The 23922-nt window shown below is 39.8% G+C and overlaps 1 protein-coding gene across 1 annotated transcript in view; it reads right to left on the minus strand.

Annotated features, from left to right (window-relative positions):
* The window catches only part of ASZ1 (ankyrin repeat, SAM and basic leucine zipper domain containing 1), a 37948-nt gene extending 14286 nt beyond the window's left edge, over window positions 1-23662 (minus strand). The window contains exons 1-7 of the mRNA XM_086473110.1: window positions 23558-23662; window positions 22436-22532; window positions 18406-18528; window positions 15169-15280; window positions 6274-6385; window positions 5874-6008; window positions 3359-3471 (exon numbers count right to left, since the gene is read on the minus strand). Coding sequence (XP_086329236.1) covers window positions 3359-3471; window positions 5874-6008; window positions 6274-6385; window positions 15169-15280; window positions 18406-18528; window positions 22436-22532; window positions 23558-23662 — 797 coding nt within the window. The remainder of the gene's footprint in view (window positions 1-3358; window positions 3472-5873; window positions 6009-6273; window positions 6386-15168; window positions 15281-18405; window positions 18529-22435; window positions 22533-23557) is intronic.
* Between the last annotated feature and the right edge of the window lie 260 nt (window positions 23663-23922).

Genomic DNA, 23922 nt, shown 5'->3' on the forward strand with positions numbered 1-23922 from the left:
AATGCCATTTTAAGCAGCAAAATGTTCCAGCTGAACCGTTGGGTTGCAAAAACCTGAAAAATTCGGAAGTGGGATTAAGGGAGATAACTATGTATTCTTGTCACATAACATTCATATAAATTGGATTCAGCCCACAACTGTTACCCTTCTGGTTCCCTTTAAAAAAAAAACCAGGAATGTCTATAATTAAAGATAGTGGAAATTAGTCTGGCAAGAAATTTGTTGTCAGAAGACTACTGTTCAGAAGGTAGACAGGAAGAAGTATAACCCACTGTAGGTTCACAGTTTAATATTTATAAACAAAGGTAAAATATCAATTTTGATTCCCCACCCTACCAAAAGATATAAAAATATAAGGGGAAAAATATCTAAAGAGCTTTCAACACTCAGATGGACAACTGTAATGAACAGAATTTAGCCAAAAAGCAAATCATATGAAATGCAGAAAGTACTACTGCAATCACTGCAGTGAATCCTCTGCCAAAACCCTGAGTTAAGAGATAGTTTGCTCCATCTTATTGTAGGCCCTGAAGTGAAGGTTTGCTCCCTTTTCACATCAAAGGCTTAAAGAGCTCCTATTAAAATTTGTAAAAGAAAAAAGAAAAAAAAAAAAGGCAAACACCCCCCCTGCACACCACATCCCCCCCCCCCCCCCCAAAAAAAAAAAAAACCAACCAAACCAACCAAGTAAACCTCTCTGAAAATTATTCTGAATATACAAGAAAATATTTTAGGTTTGCACATTGAGAATCTTGCATTCCAGGATTTTGGATATTCAAGTATACTTATCCTTTTACAAGGATGAACATCCTAAATCACATATGAAGGAGTTCATGCAACTTCCACACTGTAACAAGTCAGTAATTCTGTGAGCATGCTTTCTGTCAGCTGGCAAAACATAAAGAGGGTCTAAAATAATTTTAACAGTGTTTTAAGCCATCATCCCTACCATGAATTGTGTAGAATGGTGTTACCCTCTGCCCAGTTCCTCCCCCCTCAACACGCAACCAGCAACAACCAGTGTTTGAAGTAAGCAATTCACATATAAACCCAAACGCTGTAAGGACAGCCAATGCCCTTCAACTGGCAAGAGGAGACAGCGTGTGAATGACCTGCAGTGATGAAACGCTGTTATTTAGGCATTCACCCAGTTTGCAAAGATTTTGGGAGTTCTTGGGTAATTCAAGACTTTTTGTTCTGCTAAAGATGCAAGGAAAGGACATTTTTTGCCAGGATCAAGAAAGGGCTATTCAGCATCCAGACAATAATTTGAAAGCTCCTGAATCAGAAAAGGACCTAATGCAGGATCTGAAGAAAGCAAATTCCTGACAGGTATGTGCATTTCCTTGTATAGGCCAGGGCTCTGGAGCCAGGACAGTTGTCTAATTAGGATGGCAGGCAGCAACGACTGAAGCTACACTCACTACCTACGGATGACAACAGGATGAAAACAGCAAGGACAAGTTATACTCACTGACCCTGCATGGTGGGGCACAACTGACATCCAGTACCAGCTGATGCACCAGGAGAAACTGAGAGAACACGGACCTACCAGTGTACCTCTTTGACTATGACTAGATGAAAAAAACCAACTCTCTACGGAGTGTGTGTGTGCGTGTATGTGTGTGTGTGTGTGTGCGCGCGCGTAAACGGATAAGCTCTATTTGTAAGAACAGGTGTTTAACAGCCATGGGACTGTTTCCAGAAACGAAAAGTTCTACTAATTACCAGAAATGCTCAAAGTCATGAAACATCAGAACTAGGTATTGTTAATATAAAAATCCTTGAGCTTGACAGAAATGTCTGTTCAAACAAACAAATCGTTGCTTATCTGACGCAGAGAAAACCAGTAGAGTTTAGAAAAAGACTACTGAAACACCATGAAATCCTGGAAGCTCAAGAATTGGCTAATCCAGAATTACATTTGCACAGCTAGACATCTGGCTGCTACGAAGTATTTTAGGTCGGCTTCAGGATCTCAGTGTCTTATTTTAAAAGCTTATCAAGACTACTCAAACACTGCTAGAACATCCTCTAGCCATGTCAGGTTTCAACAGCACGAAATCCATTTCGACAACTGCTGCATAGTGGTAGTTTATTTCCTTATACCAGAAAAAGCCTGGGAATCTTCCTAAATAAACTAAACATATTTAAAAGAGAGAGAGATCTGTTTTAACACTGAGATCATTAAGTACAGGCTCTATCTAGGAGTACAAATCCTCGTGAAGCACACTGGAAGACGAATCTATTTAAAAAAATGTCACCTTGACTGCAAGCATACAGGACTCAAAGTATGATCCCCAAGGAGCAGACAGAGCCCATGGGAGACCTGGTTCATAAGATGGGGAGCTATACCCAGAACAACGCCTTCAGGAATCTATGAGCAGTAAGATACAAGAACAAAGAGGACAGCACAGGTGATTGATTTCACCATGCAAAGCCTTCACCCTCTGCTCCAAGAAGCACCTCTAAGATGATTGTTGTTGAAGCACCAGAGAATAAAAATCTGATTGACATATACATTTCTGTAGCAACAGAACCTGGTGAGGCTTTGTCCAAACCCAGGTACTCTGTCCGAGACTGAGACTACCTCAACGTAAACTGCTACATAGTGAACTGCCATCAGCCTAACGGTACAAAACTAGGGCATTTTAAATTCAGCACGGCCTGGCTGAGCAGGCACAAAAAGAATCAATCTGACCAACCAGAGCAGACTGTGGGCACTGGAAGCTGCCTTCTCAAGACCACGTCTTCTCAAGCTCAAGGGGGCAAGTGGATGGTTTGCTGAGGACTTCTTAGCCAGCATATTCTGGGACAAAACCATATCAGAGATCTTCAAAGATGCTGAAGCAAGGGCCAAATTCAGTCATAGGACACCTGGAAGCTTCAGGGTCAGGTGTACACTACGCAAAGTTCTAGAGCTTAACTGGTGCTCATATTTAATTTCAACTCTCATATATGCAGAAAAAAAAGGGCACAGCTCTTCCTGGTGGCAGAAAGCTGAAAACAGGCATTCAGTGAAAGCATTAAAAATTTAACATCAAATGAAGATAACCACACAACGAGTAACCAACAGGGGAGTATACAAATCTAACAGAGCTGAAATGAACTGAAGCGATACTGGACGCTGGCTCTACTATACTTTACACCAAGTGAGAGGATGGAAAGATCTAGAGCATGCTCTTTGTTTATAATGCAAAGCAACTTTGCAATCTTGAAAAATTAATACTTACCGTGGGCTCTTGGTAGCTTCTCCAAACAACACACAATACGTATCAGTACAACTTAATAATTGATATGAACAAATACAATTTTTAGGAATGTTTATAAGCTAAAATTACACTATGACTGTATTTACCCAACTCTGTGGTCAGAGACAGCTGTCAGAAATTTGTGGATAGCCTCTTGCTTCATCGTTTCATGGTATCTCCCTTGCAAGTTATTTGCAGCCAAAGAGAGTAAACTATAAATCTAGAAGAGCCCAAATGAACTAATTATTATTCAAACTCAAAATGCATAAAGAAATACACAGGAGTAAGACTACAAAGAGTTCTACCATAAATTACTACTTACAGGGAACCTGAAACATCTGCCACTCCTTCTCTAAAGCATACAACTATAATGGGGAGTTAAGACTAAACCCACAGAGTTCATCAGGAGCATTTCTGAATTAACCAAGTTCCAGCACAACAATGAACTGACACAAAACAAAACAGTATATGTATCGTAGTCTAAAAAAAAGTTAGCAGTAGAAGCAGCAATACACCAGCATACTCATTTCTGTGGTTTGTAGACAAGAGTTCTACACACTCAAGGCAATAAGTTGTCTAAAGAGAACGAGGCATACCACTACTGTAACGTCTTCATTTCCAGTGCATATATGGACTGAACATTTAGCAATTTACAACCGACAATCTAAGTTAACTATATCTGACAGACAGGGATTCTTTCAACTGATTAAAGAACCAAGCCTTCTGCCAGACATCACTATGCATCAGTGATGGATTCCAGAAACTGAATTGCCCCTGTGTGAGTTTTGAGATAGATAGTAGAAAATTCAGCAAAACAAGTAGAACCTCAATAAACCTGAAGGAATGGTGAAACCACTTTCGTGAAATTCAGGTCACTAGCCAGTTTTATATACATCTACACATACACGTATGTGTGGTGGGTTGATCCTGGCTGGCAAATAAGCCCCTATCCAATTGCTCGCTCTCTCCCCCAGCAGGATGGGGAAGAATCAGAAGGGTAAAAGTGAGAAAAAAAATGAATGCGTTGAGATACATACAATTTAATAAGTGAAGGGAGAAAACCTCCAAAAACCTAAGTGACACAAAGGAAGTCACTCACCACCTCCCACCAGCAGGTCAATGCCCAGCCAGTCTCCAAGCAAGGGCTACTTCAGAAAAACTCCACCCACAATTTTGCTGAGCAAGACGTTATAAGGTATGGAGTATCCCCTGGGTCAGTTGGGGTCAGCTGCCCTGGCTGTGCCCCCTCCCAACCTCTTGCTCACTCCCAGCCTTCTTGCTGGAGATGGCAGACAGAATGAGAAGCAGAGGCCTGGATGCTGCACAAGCACTGTCAGCAATAACTAAAATATTGGTGTGTTATCAACACTGGTTTTGTCACAAATCTAAAACACAGCACTGCACAGGCTGTTAGCAAGAAAAGTAACTCCACACCAGCCAAAGCCAGTACAATATGTAAGAAAAATATCTGCCCTCCCAGATAACAGTTTCTACAGATATAGTCTATATGACAGCCCCTCAGGCAACAGCCTGAAGAGCAGACCCCCAAGCTGGAAGACACTCATGACCATTAAATATCCCAATACCCAAGACTTTGCAGTAACTGTGAAAGTTAGCACTTCACAGGTCAAGAGGCAAGACCCACCTCTCAAGTGTGAGAAGCCTGTATTCCCTCCATGTCAGAGAAACTTGTGTTATAAGATTATATGGCCGTAGCCTGCTGAACAAGTCATTTATCAAAGGCAGAAAGCATTCGTAGCCCCTTTCAGTAACCTGAGCTAACAGACCACTGAGCCTCAGACACTGATCTTGCTAGCCTACACTGACAGCTTTGTGCATAGTTATCATTTTTGCTCCTGCCTAGCCCTTGAGACAGGCAGGGAAAAAAAACAGAACAAAACACAACACAGAAAGAAAGAAAAAGAAGCTGTAAAGTGAATTAGAAAGAGTGAATTACACATTTTTGAAGAGCCACTGCAAAAAGCCATATCATAGGTAACAGCAACTCAAAGCAAAATACACAGAAATGTGGTCCTACTGATCCACCATGCATCATCTGGTAACAGCAGTAAACAGCTTTGTTTTAGGAGAATATAAATATACATACTCTATGCTGCTCTTCCAATGATCTGATGACCAATTTGCATTACTTTACACCTTATTCCCTCCTAAGGATGGATTTTGAGGATGGCCAGTACCAACGTGCCCCCTTTTTAGCTTTAGCCTTTTCACTTCCAAATTCAATCAGATACTGTACACTGCAAATTAGTTTGATATCCACATTCTCTCACACACTTTGGCAGACAGGAAAAAAACAATGCATTATTTTTCTACTTCTCATGTCAACATTACTAACATGAATAATCCTTTGTTCTGTATTCTAAATCTGAAGTCAACAATATTAGGGGAGGGGGGGGAAGGTTCCCAAAACATTACTACATAGCATTTAAAGCCCTGTGAAAAGCTGGGATATAACAGAAAGCAGTCTATATAGATGTAATAGAACAAGTATTCAACTAGCTGTTATCATTTAAAGTAATGATTCTACAGAAAATTATACAAATAATGAACAGATTTTTGAGGCAAAACACCGAATTTGCATTTCAAAGAGAAATTAAATACCTCTGAATGGTTATTGATTTTTGCTAGCTCTGCTGCTGTTTTCTCATCCTTAGTCTGTAGATTTTTGTCAGCTCCCAGCTCAAGCAATGTGAAAATTACACTTTTATGCCCATGCTGTGCTGCCCACATTAATGCCTGCAAAGAACAACCTCGTTTTACCAAGTTTACACACGGAGCAAAAAAGAACAGAGGTTCAATCAATAATGCAACCTTCATAAGTTCTTACATGGCAGAATCTGGAGATAAAGACAATTAATGCAAAAGAATCTCAAAGTGGTGTTAAAGCAGAAGAATATACCAATGAGTATGGCTGAGAAAGTTGTACTTAGAAACAAGTTTGTGGGTTCTTGCTTTTTAAATACTTATCATTAATTACAACTCACAAAAGTAATTTACTTACTGAATATCCATTTTCATCTTGGGCGTTTACGTCTGATCCAGAAGCGACAAGAAGAGCAACCACCTGAGGATAACCTTTTCTAGCTGCATACATCAGTGGAGTCATTTGTCTCCTGAAACAAAAGGGGACGGGTGAAAAAAATTATTTCAAGATATCAAAATCCAATTGCATTATCAAGTAGAGCACCTCAATTCTGTAAAGGTTCTCTGTTCTGGAGAAGAACTAAGCAGAGGATGAAAGCTCAAGACACCACACTCACGCTTCAGCACAAGGGTCAAGTTAACAGAACATACAGCTTCAGCAACTCATTTATGCCCAGTTAGTGCATTAACTCACCAATAACCTTCATATGCCCCAGCTATGAAACATGGTAGCTCAACAACTAAACCATTTCTGGTTTGGTTCTGAATACACAAAACCAGTTTTTAAAGACCATCCTTCCTGCTGCTACTACAGACTCAGCAGCCCGTCTCTCATTTAGCACACAGTTTAGCTTAAGGACAAGGGAATGAGCGTAACTGTTAGATCACAGTTTTCACTCCCTGATAAAACCAATGTAGGCAAAAGAGTCGCAGGTCACACAACTCTTGCCGGAGCACACAGGCGCAGGGCAATAGCGCAGGGTGCACACTTGTTAGCAACATTCATACCCCGCAGAGGAGTCTTCAGAGAATTACATACAAATACCATGCTGAAAACCTTTTCAAGTACTAAAACTAAATGCACATCAAAATATTTTTGTCCTTTATCTCATTTTTGTTGTCTGCTCCCAGAAGTGTATCTGTTGATGCTTTCTCTCCTACACGTATTACTATTTCTTACTATCCTGAAGAAGTACTTACAGACACCACTTTGCCATTATTCTGGGTTTTTTTTTTTTTATATCCCAAAGCCATGACGACAACACTCGATTGATCTTATGCTTCTACTGAGACACTTGTAAGATGAAGCCATTCTGAATGTTGTGAAAGAAGAAAAATACTACCCAAAAGCTTCTGTTAGAAGACTATCTTTCCAGATGCCTGACCCTTAATTCTTTGGTGGAATAAGATTGCAGAATTTAAAAAAATGCAGTATAGGAGGACAAAGATGTGGAGTTTCTGGTCACTATGAAGTAATCAGATTTAAGCTAAAATATTTTACTAGTGATGTTCAACTAAATTTTATTGTATCTTAAAATGCAATATTTTTTCCTGAAAAACTATCATGTATTGCTTTTAATGTGTGGCTCCGTGTCAAAAATCCACTGTCAAAAGAATATTCTATCTTGTTAGGATACACCAGAGGGGAGAATGGCTCTTTCCAATATTGTTTCTTAATAATAAGTTCAATATCGACCTCTAGAGGGACCCCAAAAAGCATATGTATACCAAACCAGCTGTCTTAAAATACAGACATTCTGCCTCCTTCTAGAGTATTGTAACAACTAAGGCTTTGCTCACCTTTCTTTGTTATTGCTCATTGACAAAAGGACATTTTGTCTTAATGAAAACACAGTTAAAAGTGCACTGAAAAAAATCCAGTCATATTACAAAATCTGAAAGAGCCTTATAAGAAAAAAAAGAAAATTACTTGGAAATAAACAAAACAAGAGGCAACCAGGCCTTCAAGACATACAGTTAATATGAGAAAGGGACTTGGTAATGAAATGAAGAGACTTGCATCAGTCTATAACTTAATTCAATTTAGTCCATCAACACTGCAAAAGCAGAAGTTCTGACTGAACAGAAGGCATCATTTTTACCATGGGGTAGAGTCAATCAGTGGAACTGCTAGCTCAGAGTTCTGTAGTCTCCATCTTTGGTTGGTTTTGAGACCAGACGGCAAATGTCATAGTGGAGGTGGCTTTAAGGAAGAAGTTGGACTCGAGACCTCCTGAGGTCCCTTCTGACCTGAATTACCCTGTGATCCTCTGAAGATTACTATAAAAGTAGAGAAAAAGACTCTACAATCTGCCCGTGTACTTAAAAACGAACTGATGAGATAGGGAATACAGATATCTATATATAAACATATACAGGTATAGATACCTATATTTTAAAGAATAATCAGAAGTTGATTGCAACCTAATAATTTGTAGCAACAGAAATCAAACTTGCTTGCCCAATGCACTCCCACACTTATTTCTGTTCAGTGGCAGGTAGCCTTTGACTGACCATGCTATCACCTTTGAAGTATTTACACCTGGCTGCAAATACAGTCCATTCATGCCTGTTCATATTTTCATTTCTTCTGCTTCCAACTTTTTTTTTTTCTTTGGAACTTACACACTGCTACTACCTCACAATAACTTCTCCCTTTTCAAAGGAAAAACACTGAACAAAAGTCCAGAGGCTACAAAGCAGTCTTTTTCTCCAAAGAACATCATGCAGTTACAGCTGTACAGTACTGCAGACGTGGTATCTGAAATCAAGGCAACAACTCAATGACATTAAAGCCACCGAAAAAGCTTCTCCATTTTTAAGTAAAACCCAATAAACATGACATTTAAAAGGCCCACCAACATGAATGAGCAATTAGTACTTCAAGCATTCCATTTTAATGTTCGAGTTTTAATTTCAAAGGCTACAAGCTGTTTCAGGATAGAAACATATGTAGTGCTGCCTAAATCTGCAAGTGTGTTTATGCACCACTATATACGAGGGGGTACTGTTTAACGTCTTCGACACATGCTGCGTAGCCACCACCTCAGAAAGCAAAGTCCATTTACATGTACGTCCACAAGAGGGAGACCAGAGCATTAGGGAAAACACACGTTGTTTTCCTAACCCTGCAAAGAACCCCCACAAATACAACAGCAAGCTTCAGAATACCAAATCCACTGTTACTTGCTAGAGTTGAAGAGATATTAAATGTATTGGTACATCTTGTTGCAATCCAAAAAGGTAGACAGAAGGTGTAGTGATAACCATCTGGCTAGAAGATCTGAAGAATCCTTTCATCATTTTGAGGAACCATGGAGACATTTGCTTTTCAGCAATCTGGCTTGCAGATGACCTTCTCGTCCAAACACCCATGAAGTCTTTTTGTACAGCACAATCTGCCACACGACATTTGCCCATATTGGACATGATACTGAAGTCATAGTCAGTAAATAAAGCAAGTCTTAAAAGGCATATAAGCAATTTCTTAATTAAGCATGATGTCTGTTCCAACTATATTTGCTTCAAGCTATGCAGCACCTAAATAAAAAGTAAGGAATTCTTCACTGGTCTCATGCTCTCTTTTGTTTGCTTATTTTTATCTTTAGGTGTCCCTGCTTTTATGTCAAGGCTGGCAAAAAAGACAAAACTAGAAGGCTTTTCAGTTTTTAGGGCCATCCAAAACTTTATATGTGACATCTACACAAAGACACTACCAGATTCTTACAGGCTCACTTCATCGTCATCCTGCCAAAAAAAATGGGGCAAAACATCACAGGACAGCAAACTGAGTGGAACAGCCCTAAAAGCTCCCTCTTGGAGCCTCCTACGCTGGATAACCAAGACCCACAATAAAACCAGGCGATACAGTGGTAGCTAGCTACCTCACTGAAAAATGTCCTGAGTACCTGTCTGTTACCACTAAGCTGAATCTGTGGTGCAGATTCACTACACCCGACAAGCACATGTTCTTATGTTTGCGATTATGCTCTCAAGCAAGACAAAGTTCACCTTCCTGGAAAATTTCAGAAGAGGGGGGAGAAGAAGAGGTGTCTTCCATCTAGACACAGATTTCCTTCCATCAAGGAGATATCTGTAGAAAATTCAGTATTTCAGGCTGGTGATCTTGAGACATATAAGTTGTATGTAAAGTTTCACAACTGGATATATGTTTATTAACTAGACCAGTGTATCAAAACATTAGGAAAAAAATACAGCAGGTAGAAAGCAATTAACTTCATGAGTTTTAGTCCCAATCTTTTCTTATTGAAATCCCAAAGCAAGGAAATGATGCTACAAGACACTTCTATTTTAGTCTCTTGATCTGCAAATCAAACACTGTTTCGGATAACCAGGAAGCATCTTCAGAAGGTTTTGGAGCCAGTTTCACCATCCCAGTGCTGTACATTAAGCCTGGAGCTGAGAAATTAAGCAGTACCAGTGTGTCCACAGCACCAGAAGGAAAGCTATTTGCCCATTATTCGGCATATTGAGGTTTTAAGTGATGAGGTGGGAAACCCTATACAACAAGTATTGGAAGAACACACTTTAGTGTACTGTGAGCTACAAGATACTTTTCCCAGGCACTATCTGCTGGAGCAAGATAGGAGAGTCCTCTACCTTCTTGAAGCAGAGCTTGCTAGAAGAATTGAACATACAGCTCTAAGAAGGTTGGGCTAGAAAAGGTGACAGCTTAGTTTCGGGTTTCCTAGTTGTAGGCTTCATTTCAGACTGCCAGTTCTTGTACCTTTCTGCTTCTGAACTCTATTTACATGATTGTTTCAGAATTAAAAAAGGCATCTCTAAGTTCTACAGCACACAGAGGTGGGAAGGTCAACAGCTACACAGTTATCTTCATATGACTGAAAAACACAAAGGATGTGATTATAAAATGTGATTAGCATAAAAATTACAATGGGGATGGCAGAACTTTGTGCTATGACATTCTTAGTTATCCTGCCCTGTCCTCCTACATCCTTACTCCATCAAATTTCTACAAGCTGGTTTAGCTACAAACATGCACACTTTGACATAAAGTAGAAAAACAAACGAGTTATCTGCATCATCAGAAACTTCTCAGACTGTTTTCAACTTTACTTTCAAAGTGGGGGCAAAGTCTGCAGTCAAGAAATTCAGAACATGTGTGAAATCTACTCCACCTTTCTAATTAAAGGGCAATTCTCAGTCATGTAAAAAAAGAAAACCAATTCTATGCAAATGACCCACGATCAGGTAAGCTAGTGTCAATCACAGGACTTTTAATATACTTGGGATAGAATGTTACTGATATAATGCTAATGGATTTCAGTGCAGGTTTTGTTTCTGTTTTCTGTGACATTCCAAGATGCCACAGTACATTGTCAGAATGTCTCTGTTAAAAATAGCATCTAATGTTGCTACTGCCCCCGAGTATTTTATCCCTCTGCCCAGGAACTGTGGTCCACAGTTGCAAGCCTGCCGGTACCACCGTACAGTCAATACTACCTGGGAAAAGTACCATCATCTATTTCGGAGTCTAGACTCCTTCCCCCTACCAAAAGATCTGATGAACAAGACTCACATTTCTGTTCAAAAGCCACTCTTCCAAACTCACACATTTACCATGCTTTTGACTTCTCCCTAACTCAGATAAGAGGAGGGAAGACATATATCAACATAGCCCAGACAAACACAGACTTTGATAAATGTAATTTTGCATGTGATTTTTTTAATATTTATTCCCTCTGTCCTGATGTTTGACCAACATAATAAACTAAGTCTTTCTGTCCCGAGTTCATTGTGCTAGAATAAAAAATTCTCTGAAAGGCACGAAGAATAACAGAGCGTAACATCACAAGCTATTTTTTGCTCTGAGGTTGAATAAAGACCTTGACTCAATCAGTATCAAATTCCCTCATTTTCTTGCCCCAGCCAAAAACCGCACTGTAGAGCATTAACTTTTCCCAGGCTTTTTACCTTTACTGAAATGTACTATTTGTCATTTGTCATGGTTAACTATCACACAATGATAATGTCAAGGTCTGTGAAATTACTATGTGGCAGCGTAGAATGACTATTTTATCATTAGCAATAAATATCTCGTTAAAACTAAGGTGTTACACAATTGCTTTGTTGTGACTATGCAACCTGAAAAGAGACCTACGTCGTGAACTGGGCAATACCGCAAAGAAAATTTCCCCCTTCCATTTATCATCTTCTTAAGAGGGCAAAATAGACCAAAACCTTCATCATGAAAACATTTTTTGATACTCCTCAAAACTGCTCTGAATGTAAGCATAAGTGAACATACACAGACAACTTAATACCAGACCCGAGTAGTTTTAATTTTCATGTATATGCACTCACATACATGACAGTGTGCGTCAAGCTCAATTTTTAATTTGTACAAATGACAAAGGTCTAGTTCTTGTATTATCCTAAAAAAAGAAAAAAAAAATTAAAGACTTTCTGAAGACTTTTCCTTAAACATACACAAAATTCATAACCATTTTAGGGCAGAAACACTGAAGACAGGCTTGGTCATTGACCAGGACTCAATTGTGCCAGAAATTTTAAGAGCGAGGAAAAAAAAGCCACACAAATAAAATCAATCCTCCATATATCCCACATGGAACAACAGACAAAGAGCTTATGTCAAAATAAAGAAGGATTCAGTCATTCACCTATTTGTACCTTCTTCTAATAAAGAGCTATTAGCATGAAACATCAACTTAGAACACTCTCCTTACCAGCAAAGCCATTAGGTTTCTTTTACTCTACTTCATGTAAGCAAGAACTTGGGAGGATGTAATCATTAAAATCCCTATTTACTAAACAACCTATGACATGTAATCCTAGCAGCAGTGTTTTAGTTATCAGTTGGTCTTGCCTTTTCCTTCTGCCTAAAACAAAATCACAGCTTAACATTAATAAAACCAGTGTACCTTTAAGAAAGGACTGCAGGCTAAGAGAGGTTTTTTAAAAACAGGGTGGGTTTTTTTTAATTTTTTTTTTTAAAAAAACCACTATGGAAGTTACTCTGCTGAATACTTTCTTCTCAGTACTCTATCCTATTGCACAGAAACCATTCACCTACACGCTCCTAAATGCACCTTCCTTCTTATTTCAAAAATAAGTTTATTTCTCACTAGTCTTCCGTGCTCCATGCACACTTCGTGAATTAGACAAAACAACTGTAAGTTTCTGTCTATCACCTTTAGATAACATGAAATAAAAAAAGCCTACTGGCTGCTCTGACAGTGCAAGAGAGAAAGGACAAATACTAATCTCCACCTTATGCAAAAGTTAAGTATTCTGCTTCGCATTCACACACATTCCAGTTGTTGGTGGACAAAAGAGAAGCTTCCTCAAATCGTTCCAGTTCTTAAGTGCTGAGATAGTCAAATAATGTGAACCTTAGTTCTTACACCTGTGGTAAACTGGTCACACAGCAAGTACTCTCACAATAATCTCAACTCACGGACAGTTCTGATGCCCTCCTACACAACATCCTGCTTGCTCTAACAAAACGTGAAGTGGGACTGCAGTGCCACAGAGGGCCTGTTTGTCTGCTTTGATCCCCTATCTTCACAGAAGCTGGTTTGATGAGTTTCATCCCCCTGTTTCAGAAGACAGTGGAAGGAGCCCAGGAGAAGCAGCAGCTGCTGCCTGAGCAGTTCTAACGATGGAGTGCTATGCACAGATGAAAATTACTGGGAAGGAATAAAGGCAGCGTGAAGACTTGAAAAATCCAGACCTTGTGATCTAACTCCTACTTTTGTTTAGTACAAATATGACATTTCTGATTGTCACTTAATTTACCTTTTCATTTGAGAAAGTCTACTGCAAAAGTGAAAAAAACCACAACTGGACACTGTATCTGATGTACACCTGTGGAACTCCTATGTTAGCACAAGGTCTTAGGAAACAGAGAGATGCCAAATAAGTACTTGTATATAAAGACCAACTATGCATAACATACTCTTCAGTTTATAAACAAAATTTTGCCCCCAAAATCCCCATCTCTTGTGTCAGAATCCAAACTTCTTTGTTCAAAGCTTAGCCAAAAGCCTTTCCAAATGTCAACCTGCAGCTTTGCACTCTGGCTTACACTTTCAAACACCCAGAACAAAGCCTAATAACGCAAAGACATCCCCCATTTTTTGAATCAGGATGTTTATTTTAACACCCAGCTATCTGACAGCAACAATTCAAAACTATTTCAGAGTCTGTAGCTTTCTCTTCTTTCATAAACAACTTCTAGCCTCTCTGAAAAGAATAAATGAATGGCACTGACATTTGATACCAGCCATCAGTGGCACTTCAGCATAACTATGTTTCGTCATTGTCTATCAGTACTACGCTCACAGTGAGGTTCAGGGCTCAGAGCAATTGAGTTCTACTAATGAGAACCAACAGGCCGCCAATTATATTCTAAGAGGGATACACAGTCCACATATCTCAGGTAATGTGGTGGAAGAGCTGTGGTATAAAAAACGAATTCCAGTCAGTTGAAAAAGTTTCAATTTCACCCAAACAGTATCTTTTTTTTTTTTTTTTTTTTTTTCCAGCAGAAGGATGACAGTTTATCCTGGGCCAGCCCAGAATTTCCTTCTTTTTGATGTAAAACGAAACACTGCATCAGACTGTGCAGCTACAGACATCTCACAGTGCACTGCTTCAGACTGCTGAGACACAACGTGGTAATCCAAGAAACAAGCTGTTACTTGTTTTAAAAGGGAGATTAAATCTCCTTTTAATCTGGATTATTCCAGATTGCACTGGAATAAATGTATTTTATTTACAGAGAAGTTTTCTTTTTCCATAGGAGGCTGTCTGTGAAAGGAATACAGCTAGATACCCACAAAAAGCTCAAAAGGAGGACATGAATTTAAATAGAGAATTAACTGATTTAACTTACATCCTTATACAGAAGGGGCAATACGATTTGGGAAAGGCAGAGGACATACTTCTTGCCCTTATACTGCAGTCAATCGAACTAGTAAGATTAGTTTTTATCTTAAATTTACATCTCATTCAGCTGAGGAACACATTTAAATTTTATACAATGATCATAATCTTATTTACTGAGATGAATGACTGTACTAGGAGAAAGAAATGTCTGGACACTAATCTTTCCTTATACAGACAGCAGCGAAGTTACAAAAAGCTAATGAAGTACACATCTCAACCAACAACAGCTATGACTATGAAGAGGTCTCTGTATATTAACATTAAATTTAACGCTGTATTCACAGACGTGTTTTTTTGGTACCTGCAAGTAAGGTTAGGGTCAGCATTCCTCGATAGCAGCAGTTCTACAGTCTTCAAGATGTTTTCCTCTGAAGCATGCGCAGTACATGCTGCCATCAGCACGTTGTACTTATCTGTTTTGAAAATTGCGATTAGAGAATTACATACATAAATGCAAACATCATGCTAATCCAGAAATTCCTTTAAAAGCCTTTACATTTGCTAGAGTTGTTAATTAGGTTTTGATACTCTAAAATATTTAGAAAAGGGTAAGAAACTTGTTTTCCTTCCAGTGAAAAGTCATTAGAATTACTAGGTAAGACAAAGGCATCACAGAAGAGAAGATACTCAGAACCATGAGTGTATGGCAGTAGTAAAGCATCCACCTACTGAAGTTTAGAACACTTCTTAGGTACCCAAAAAACCCAGTAGAAGCTTAGCTATAGATGCTTGTTTCTCAAATCTTGTTCCACACCAGTAGGTTCACTCCCTGTTCCTCCCCACCTCTCCCCAAAATACTGTCAAGGGAAGAAACAGCTTACAGTAACATCAATTTTAGGGAGAAGAGAAGCCCATCCAAAGGACAGTTGAAGTAACAAGGCTTTATTATAGAACTCAAGGAGAAGGAAGTTAAGTTTACTAAAGTAGACCACTGTGGTGCAGTAGTGGCAGGAGGAGGACTAAAAGTATGGTTTTAGATGTGGATTTAAAGAACAGCCCATAAAGATTCATCAGGGGGAATTAGCATATTTGCTCCAGCTCTGAAGCCAGCTGGGTGGTACATGCCACCTTTGCTCACAAATCAGAGTTGTACACCACTGCTGTCTGCCCACACAAGAGGGGAGATCTCCTTTCCATGGCTCTCCTACAGACATGTGGGAAGCATCACACCCCAAAGACCTTAGCAAGTTAATTGGCCCTAGAATCAATTAGAAGACTGCCCTTTGAACAATTGCCTGTTTCACTTACTGCACAAAATTGTTCACAAGTTCAAACATGTCTTTAACAATTTGTTCTAGCAGGTATAGTTTTAGCTGCACCTACATCAGGCCATACCATGAAGTGTTACAACTTATTTTCGAACTTTCTTGTAGAAATTTTAAGACCATGTATATATTAATTTCTTTATTCTTCAACTGAGGCAGATTTTATTATATCTAAACATGAGATATTTGTTATGTACTTTACCCTCCTCTGCTCTACTTTATTTCTCACCACTTCTTGTCCCTCATCCCTCCAACCAAAGATCTCAGTTCGGTATTTAAATTCATCTATTTTTTTAATATACCATCTTTTAATTTTCAGCTACCTCATGTAGAAGTTGACACACATAAATCACCATGTTAAATGAAAGATTAAGTTTCAGAGAATCACTCCTGAACAGTAAGCAATTAACATTTCAGTAAATTACTTGATATTAATAAATTGCTTGACAGATTTTTACTCAAAATGTTTAACCTGATTATCAATAACAATATGAATGAAAAGATGGCAGGACCTTGAACAAAGGTAGCAATAAGCACTGTTAATTTGGGAACGACATTTAGGAGGAACCTGTAGTTATATTTGTATTCAGTATTTCCAGTAGTGATGAAGAGTGGGAAATTCACTGCTATTAGCCTACCTAAAGCTCATACATGTGAGCAAGAGAAGAAGGGGAAGAAACACATTAGAATTCTCAGGTTTCTCTTTTGCACAGAAAAAACGGTAAATCCTGCAAAAAATTATTAGTTCATGTTCAGCCTAGCTGAAAAACCCAGAAGAGCCAGTGAATTCAGTCCCCAAGGATGCTGCATTCTGATCCCATCACACAGTCAATGCTACATCAGTCCTTGCTCTGTATGACTACCAAAAAGGGCAAAATTAAGTAACCACTTACAAAGAATGACTGAAATGTGAAAAAAGGTGATTAAGTATAGGTATTATTAGTATTATAAGCGTTATAGGATAATTAGAGTAGGATCATTTATGTGATTGTCTACTGATGTAGAAAAAAAGCAGCAGGACCAGTGACATTTAGTGCCACTTTAGGATGGCACAGCTTTATTGAACACATGTGGCCTGACCTAAACCAATGACTTGCAAGGCTGTTCCTGGCTGGACAGTACTCTGCTGCGTGTAGGCCCTAGCTACTGTTTCCCCACATCGGCTAACTGGGAAACAAGCCAAGATACCTGATCCTAGAAAGGTGCCACTTAGGGCAAACAGCTGGTCACACACTGAAAAAGCGCCGTGCATGTCAGTTAACCAGCCAGCTGAAACTGCTGCCCATAGCAGTTTCTGTCCCGTTTACAGCTCTCTACAGCCATAAACAAGGAACAGCTATGAGTTGTAGGCAGCCACAGTTGTAGGCAGTCACGTGGAAGTTCTCTGAAGCTGGCTACAAGGACAGTAATTCAAAGGCATGATTGCTTTTGGTGCAGGCAATCTACTCTAATCTCTTACTCTGATCAGCTGTTAAGAAGTTCAAGACAATTTTCAGAGACAGACTTGTACCATCTGCATTTCAGTCTACTACTGTTACAGGTATCGGCAATTTACCAGAAAATATGAGCACTGCTTTTATGTACTTGGCAGTATTGTCGCATCAGTTTCTTCTGTACTGCAATGTTTTTTCTTGAACTTCCATAAATCTTCCAACACAATGAAAGACAAGGGAAATAACCAGTTTAAGTAGGAAAAAGCTATTATTAAGCTATAAAAATTAACAGAGGAACTGGTATTACTTAGAAGCTCCACGGAACTCTTGCAGAAAAAGGTGATCTAGCAACACACTGAAGAACAGTTTTCACTTAATAGAAAAATCGTGCTCTAGTTTTAGAGAAATCCACATTAGTTTCCCACGAACTGGAAAACTATTCCTGTTGTTTGGGATTCTAGCTGTTTTCTGAACATACATGCTTTGTAACAGGACCAAAAAAGGAAGTTTTAACTGTGCAACTTTACCCTAGAATTCTTGAACAAGTATTTCCAAGCACTCTTTTAAAAAAAGTACTTGGAGACTGGGAGGTGGTGGTGGTGGTAAGACAGAACAAGAAAGAAAGAACAAGTAAACCCATCAACTGATTCCAGATCAGTTCCAAGAACATATTTTTTTACTCTAAAACTACTACTTTTACTTCAAAACTGTGAAAGCTAGACTAGGTCCCAGTTCCACTGTGAACTTTTACTTTTTCCCTATATATGCAAAAAGAGAATAAGGATAAGACAATGGCTGGTACTGAGCATTACTGGCCAGTATTTTTCATTCATATCTTACCTATTTCAAAGCATGCATTAGCACCTCTGTCCAGAAGAAGACGCACTACTGCAAAGTCAGCCACACTGGCAGCACACATCAGGGGAGTCCATCCAAACTGAAAGCTAGATTCTATGTCTATACCTGTCAAAATTAGGATACTAAAATCATAAAACTGCACCACAATAAACATGCATTTTATAAACCTTACTCTCAGTATGTACCTTTACAGAGGTTACACACTGTTTGTGTTTAGTCCTAGGGAGAGAAGTCTCTTACACCATTTCCAATTCCTTAATGCACTTTTATTTAGAACACCAGGAAATAACTTTTAGAACTGACACCAGGGAAGCTCAGATCTCAATCCGAGAAGTTAAGTACCACAGAAAGACTACATTTTTTTAAAATGTAAGTAATAAATTTAGCTGCAAAAATAATTTCAGAGACGTGCACAGAATCTCTGTCTTCTCCATTTAAATGTAATAGCTTTCTTCAACCAAACTGAAAAATTTTAATTCTTGCCAAGCCAAGTGGACTGCTGTGGGAGCAAATTGCTTGTCAGACAATTAAGATCACACTGGCTAGGTTTTTCCTGCTTCTCAGCTCCTTTTATTCTCTGCTGTGCAAGGCAGTTAACCAACAGATACCAGTTTTGCATTTGGTACTAACAAAATACTCTCTCGATAGAAAGAACAACTAGATGATTATGCAAGATTCAGTCACAATCACTAGATTGGTTTGTTACTCTTTAGAATAGCCACATCTTCCTTTGTGGCTAGAACTAAGCTTGCCAGACAGCCCTCCCAAATTCACCAAGAACCAAGTACCAGACCGAGATACTCATCTGACAACTCTCAAATAAAAAACTCTACACATTTTAGCAGTAAGAGGAATCATCTTTCCTTTAATCCTTCCTCAAATATTACTTCCTCTAGGACAGCTTCCATCAGGCAGTTCCACCCAACAGTGATTATGGATAATCAAAAATACTTCTTTGGAAGAGACAGCTCTGAAAAAACCCAAAACTCTCCTATGAAATTTGTGGCACTTGAGCTACACGCATACCTTTTCACTCAAAATGTGCATTTACTTTCCCTGCCTTGGTAGATTGTCAAAGATGTGCTCAGTGTAGCAGCATAAAGTCACTGAAGCCGAGGGAGTAACAGGTCACTGCTCTTAGACTGATTCTTCAGCTCTTTTAAGATCACCGGAGTTGTAGAAGCAATCAGTAAAAAGCTAACATTCAACGAAAGCCAGGTGTTGAAGCACTAACACTTTTAACACCTGCAAGCTATAGAAGCTATGGTCAAATCTTCTTAGTAATGCATACATACTAGCTGCAGGCCTCAATGTCACAACACACCAGTTTGTCTGCAGTGTACAAAACATTCAATTGAAGCCCACAGCCAAGTTCTACAAGGGGAGAAACTCTGTGAAGCATGTGAATAACAGTGAAGCAAAAGAACAGCAAGGGAAGAATTATGTTCTTTCTGTGATTACTACAATTTCTCTGGTGTGTCTTTCAGATATTTTGTTGACTGTGGCTAATAATAGTTATGGTAGAAAGGCTGTTTTTCTACAGAAAAATGTAACCTCAGATTCCAAAATGTTAACAAGGTAATGCCTGACGAACCACAACCTACCTCTACATACAGCTTTTTATGCTAAATAATTCCGTGTTTGACACCGAAAAAATGAGGTCTTAAAAGACTTCCATTTAGTTTAAGAACAGCTCTTAGTATTAGAACCCATTCACATTCAGACTCAATTTATCTGAGGGAAAAGTTCTAAAATACTTGATTCTAGAAGACTTCTGATAGAAATACTGATCTCTTTCAAGTCTATCAGCACTTTGTCCTGTGGTTCCACAATACCTTAAAGCTGAGTTACATCAGAGCTACTGATGTCTCCCACTACCGGGCCAGCTATGGTTCTCATCTGACTTGGGATTCAGAGTCTTAAACCAGTTGAAAAATTATTCACATACACCCCCCCCCACTCCCATAGTTTACTACTACTTTAATTCCCTGAACTGGTTCAAAAAAGATCAGATGAGATCCAGCACTCATGCAAAGCCAGGAGTGGACCAGACTGCTGAATGAAAACAGGTAAGAGGATTTGACTGTAGCTGTAGCTTTGATCAGCCTGAACTGTCATGAGGTCATAACTTTTAATTCCACTTGAGGAAAACGAACATGAGAGTTTTACGGCATTAGATATTTTCCTCCCAAAGCAGACCAAAATGCCCATGTGATCTTTGAACCCGCCACTTGTTTGCACTACTTTTTGTGACAGGTACTTCAGAAACTTGTTCTTAAAATGTCATCATTTTATACGAGAGGTAAGAAAAGACATCGTGATTATCCACTTCCCGAAGCAGCTCTGTAAAACTGCCTCAGCACCAAACATTCTCAAAGTAACGGCTAAGCAAGCCAGAAGACAACGTGTTCTTGCTCTATCTGAAAGAATGGCCCCAACTGTTGCTAGGAAATCCACTTCCAACACAAACCCTGAGCTTGGTCGAGTACTGGTAGCAAGCCTCCTACAAGCTCTACTGAACATATACTAAAGGAAACTTTGGAAGCAAAGATTTAATCTCACTGAGCACCGAACCTCTGAAGGACAATGTTACCTTTCTTGAGAAAGGCCTCCCTGTTAGAGAGGCACGGTGTTCTTCTGCTCTGCAGGACAGCACTGGATGGTCAAAATTTACTGTTAATCATATTTCCAGGAAATGACAGGTTCTCTTGTGATACTGCCTTGTGCATTTATAGGAGACATGAAGCTAGACTACAGGAATCTTTGGCCTGACCGTGCGCTTTTACAGATACCTATCAAGATACAAGATACCTCCCAAGAGCACAGAACTGCTCATTATGTAGCAGGCATCAATGCAGAAAGTGAACTATTGCTGTCTGACTGAAATACAAGCAATTAAAAATGGATGGCTGTACCAAAACAATTAAGTAATCTGACGCACAGACATCACCAAAAACTCTACCTATAAATAAGAACATATTTTCTCAAAGCAAGACAGATGTATTTCACTCAGTATTACACCTCTGCGTTTCAGCTTGTGCAATAGTTTTTATTTACTTTAAAAAGAAAACCATTCCTCCACTGTGTTGAGAAACAGTCTTCTTCTAAAAGGCCAAGTAAAGTCATTGTTTTAAAACTCAGAAAAACCCATTGCTAACCAGGAAACTACTTTCTTCCAGCCATAAGACAGATTTTCCTCAGAGAACAAGCTCTTGGCTACTATATTCTGCTTGCTTGCTGAAGCAGAACTTCCTTACAATTATCGCTAGGCAGGTCACCTCAGCTATGCAGTTTTTCATTGCCCTGGATGCTTCAATAAGTGATCCAATCCTCCAACCACTGAATAGCAGGAACACATTACAGACAAATACTGAGTAACAGAACAGGGAGAAAGGCTTTTAGTGCTAAGAAAAACTACTTTTTAGTGACAAATGCCATGTAAACCCTATTAGAGCTTCCAGAATCACAAAATCTTTGTCCAGCTGGTGTTGCCAGGACAGCAGTATTACACAGGGCACATACCAGTAACTTAACAGTGCTGAGAGTCAGGCGGGGGCAGGGGGAATTTCCAAACTGGGGGAGCATTAAAACAAAAAAAAAGCGCCAGCCATTCCTTCCTGACCCCCCGCAACCTTCCAACACCAGAGACCACACAGTGAATTCTCACCCTCAATTTAAACCACCTCAAATTCAGTGTTTGTAATCGATATTTTCACATTAAAGATGCATCTGAAAACAAAGAAACACCTTATTTGACAGTTTACACATTATAGCTTTCTCAATTTTCAGGGCTCCTGAAAGAAATATAAATTAGAAGGAATTTAGTGGAATACTGCATGCTGAATCACTGAAAAAGTAATCTCATTTTTAAAATAAGAGTTTATAAACTGTATTGGAAACATTCAGATACTCCTACATGCACTCAACACATTATTTTGAAATGAGAAACTTCAAAGCTTTAGAATTCTTGCCATATTTAATTAAGAATATTTAACTTCATAACTGTCCTCACCAGAGTTTAAGAGGTCTTCAATTAATGACACATCACCACGAAACACAGCCTTCTTTAATGCTTCACTCTTGTCTGCCTCCAACATTTCATCCAACTGCTAGATAAGCAAAGAAAAGTTGAAAGCTAGTAAGCATTTAAAAGTAAAAACTACAGCTTGATTTTAGTATAAAAGCACTAATGATCTCTGTAAGGACTGATTCAAGTTCCTTTTAAAAGCATCACACGTTTGTTCTCTATTAAAGCTTCAGAGGCAGCTGAAGATTGCTGCTGGCATTATCAAGATTATACAAAAAACTTACATAAACCAGCAAGTGGAGAACTATTCACTAGTTTCTTTGCAGATGTAAGTGGGTATAGAAAGAAGTCATATTCCATGGTAAATTTTGAAGCCGTAACATGAGAACTCAGAATTATACAATTTACCCCAGCACACTGTAGCCTCCCTTTCCAACAACTTTTGTAAAGCTTTTAATGAGCGTTTAGTGTCTAGAAAACCAAAGGTGAGAAACAGTCAATGTAATAATTTAGCCCTAATTTTGATCTACTCGGCCAACAATTTCTAAATAACTAATCTTTGGATAGAAACCTCAATTTAAAGATCAAGGCCCCTGAAAAACTGACTATAACCTTTAGCAGGTACTCAGTGATTTCCATTTTCCAATTGCAGCCACGAACCAAATGAACAGCTAAAAAGCCTCGCAGAAAACCCCTGAGAGACCTCACACCTACTACATGCAATAAAACCACTTAGATCTTCACATTTGCAAGAAACATAGATTTAACATATAAAACAGCTTTACAGGCCTCGGGTCACTTCCAAACTTATTCTCGTGTTGAAATAGGGACTAGGGCCTGTTACTAAGGGGGAGAAAAGCATTTTAAATAAACATTAAGGTTTTATGTAAGAAGACAAACCCCCCCAAATTTAGGTTTTATTTTCTCCTGGATTGAGGGTACACCACCCTTCGCTCTAATAACCAACCGCAGAGAAAGCCCCGCCGAGTCCCGCTCCCCTCACCGGGGCTCCAGGCCCACACCACTTCCCTCGCACCGCCTCGCCCCGCCCCTCCGGGCCGCAGGCCCCAGCTCGACGGCGCCGGGAGCGGGGAGGCTCAGCCCCACCTGCGGCTCACGCCGCACGACGCCGATATCCCAGGCATCCTCGTCGCTGTCGCAGTCCTCGTCGCCCGCCGCCACGCAGCGAGACCCCCACCGTGCGGCGGACATGGCGCCGCGCGCTTCGCCGCCGCCAGGTCACGTGGCCCACCGCGGCCGCCCCGCTTCCCGCGCGCGGGGCTCTCGCGGGGGGTTGCGAGGGCCCGGCGCGTGCGGGGTGCGCCCCGCCCCGGCCGTGCCCCGGGAGCGGCGGGAGGGGGCGGGAGGGTCCTGAGGGCGCCGGCAGCCGCCCTCCCCGCAGCACCCGCCCGTGGGCAGGGCGGCTGCAGGTCGGGAGGCGGAGGGGCGGCCTGGTCCGTGCTGGCGCCGGC

The sequence above is a fragment of the Leptosomus discolor genome, chromosome 1 (genome assembly GCF_034619465.1).
Source record: "Leptosomus discolor isolate bLepDis1 chromosome 1, bLepDis1.hap2, whole genome shotgun sequence".
Taxonomy (NCBI): Eukaryota; Metazoa; Chordata; class Aves; order Leptosomiformes; family Leptosomidae; genus Leptosomus; species Leptosomus discolor.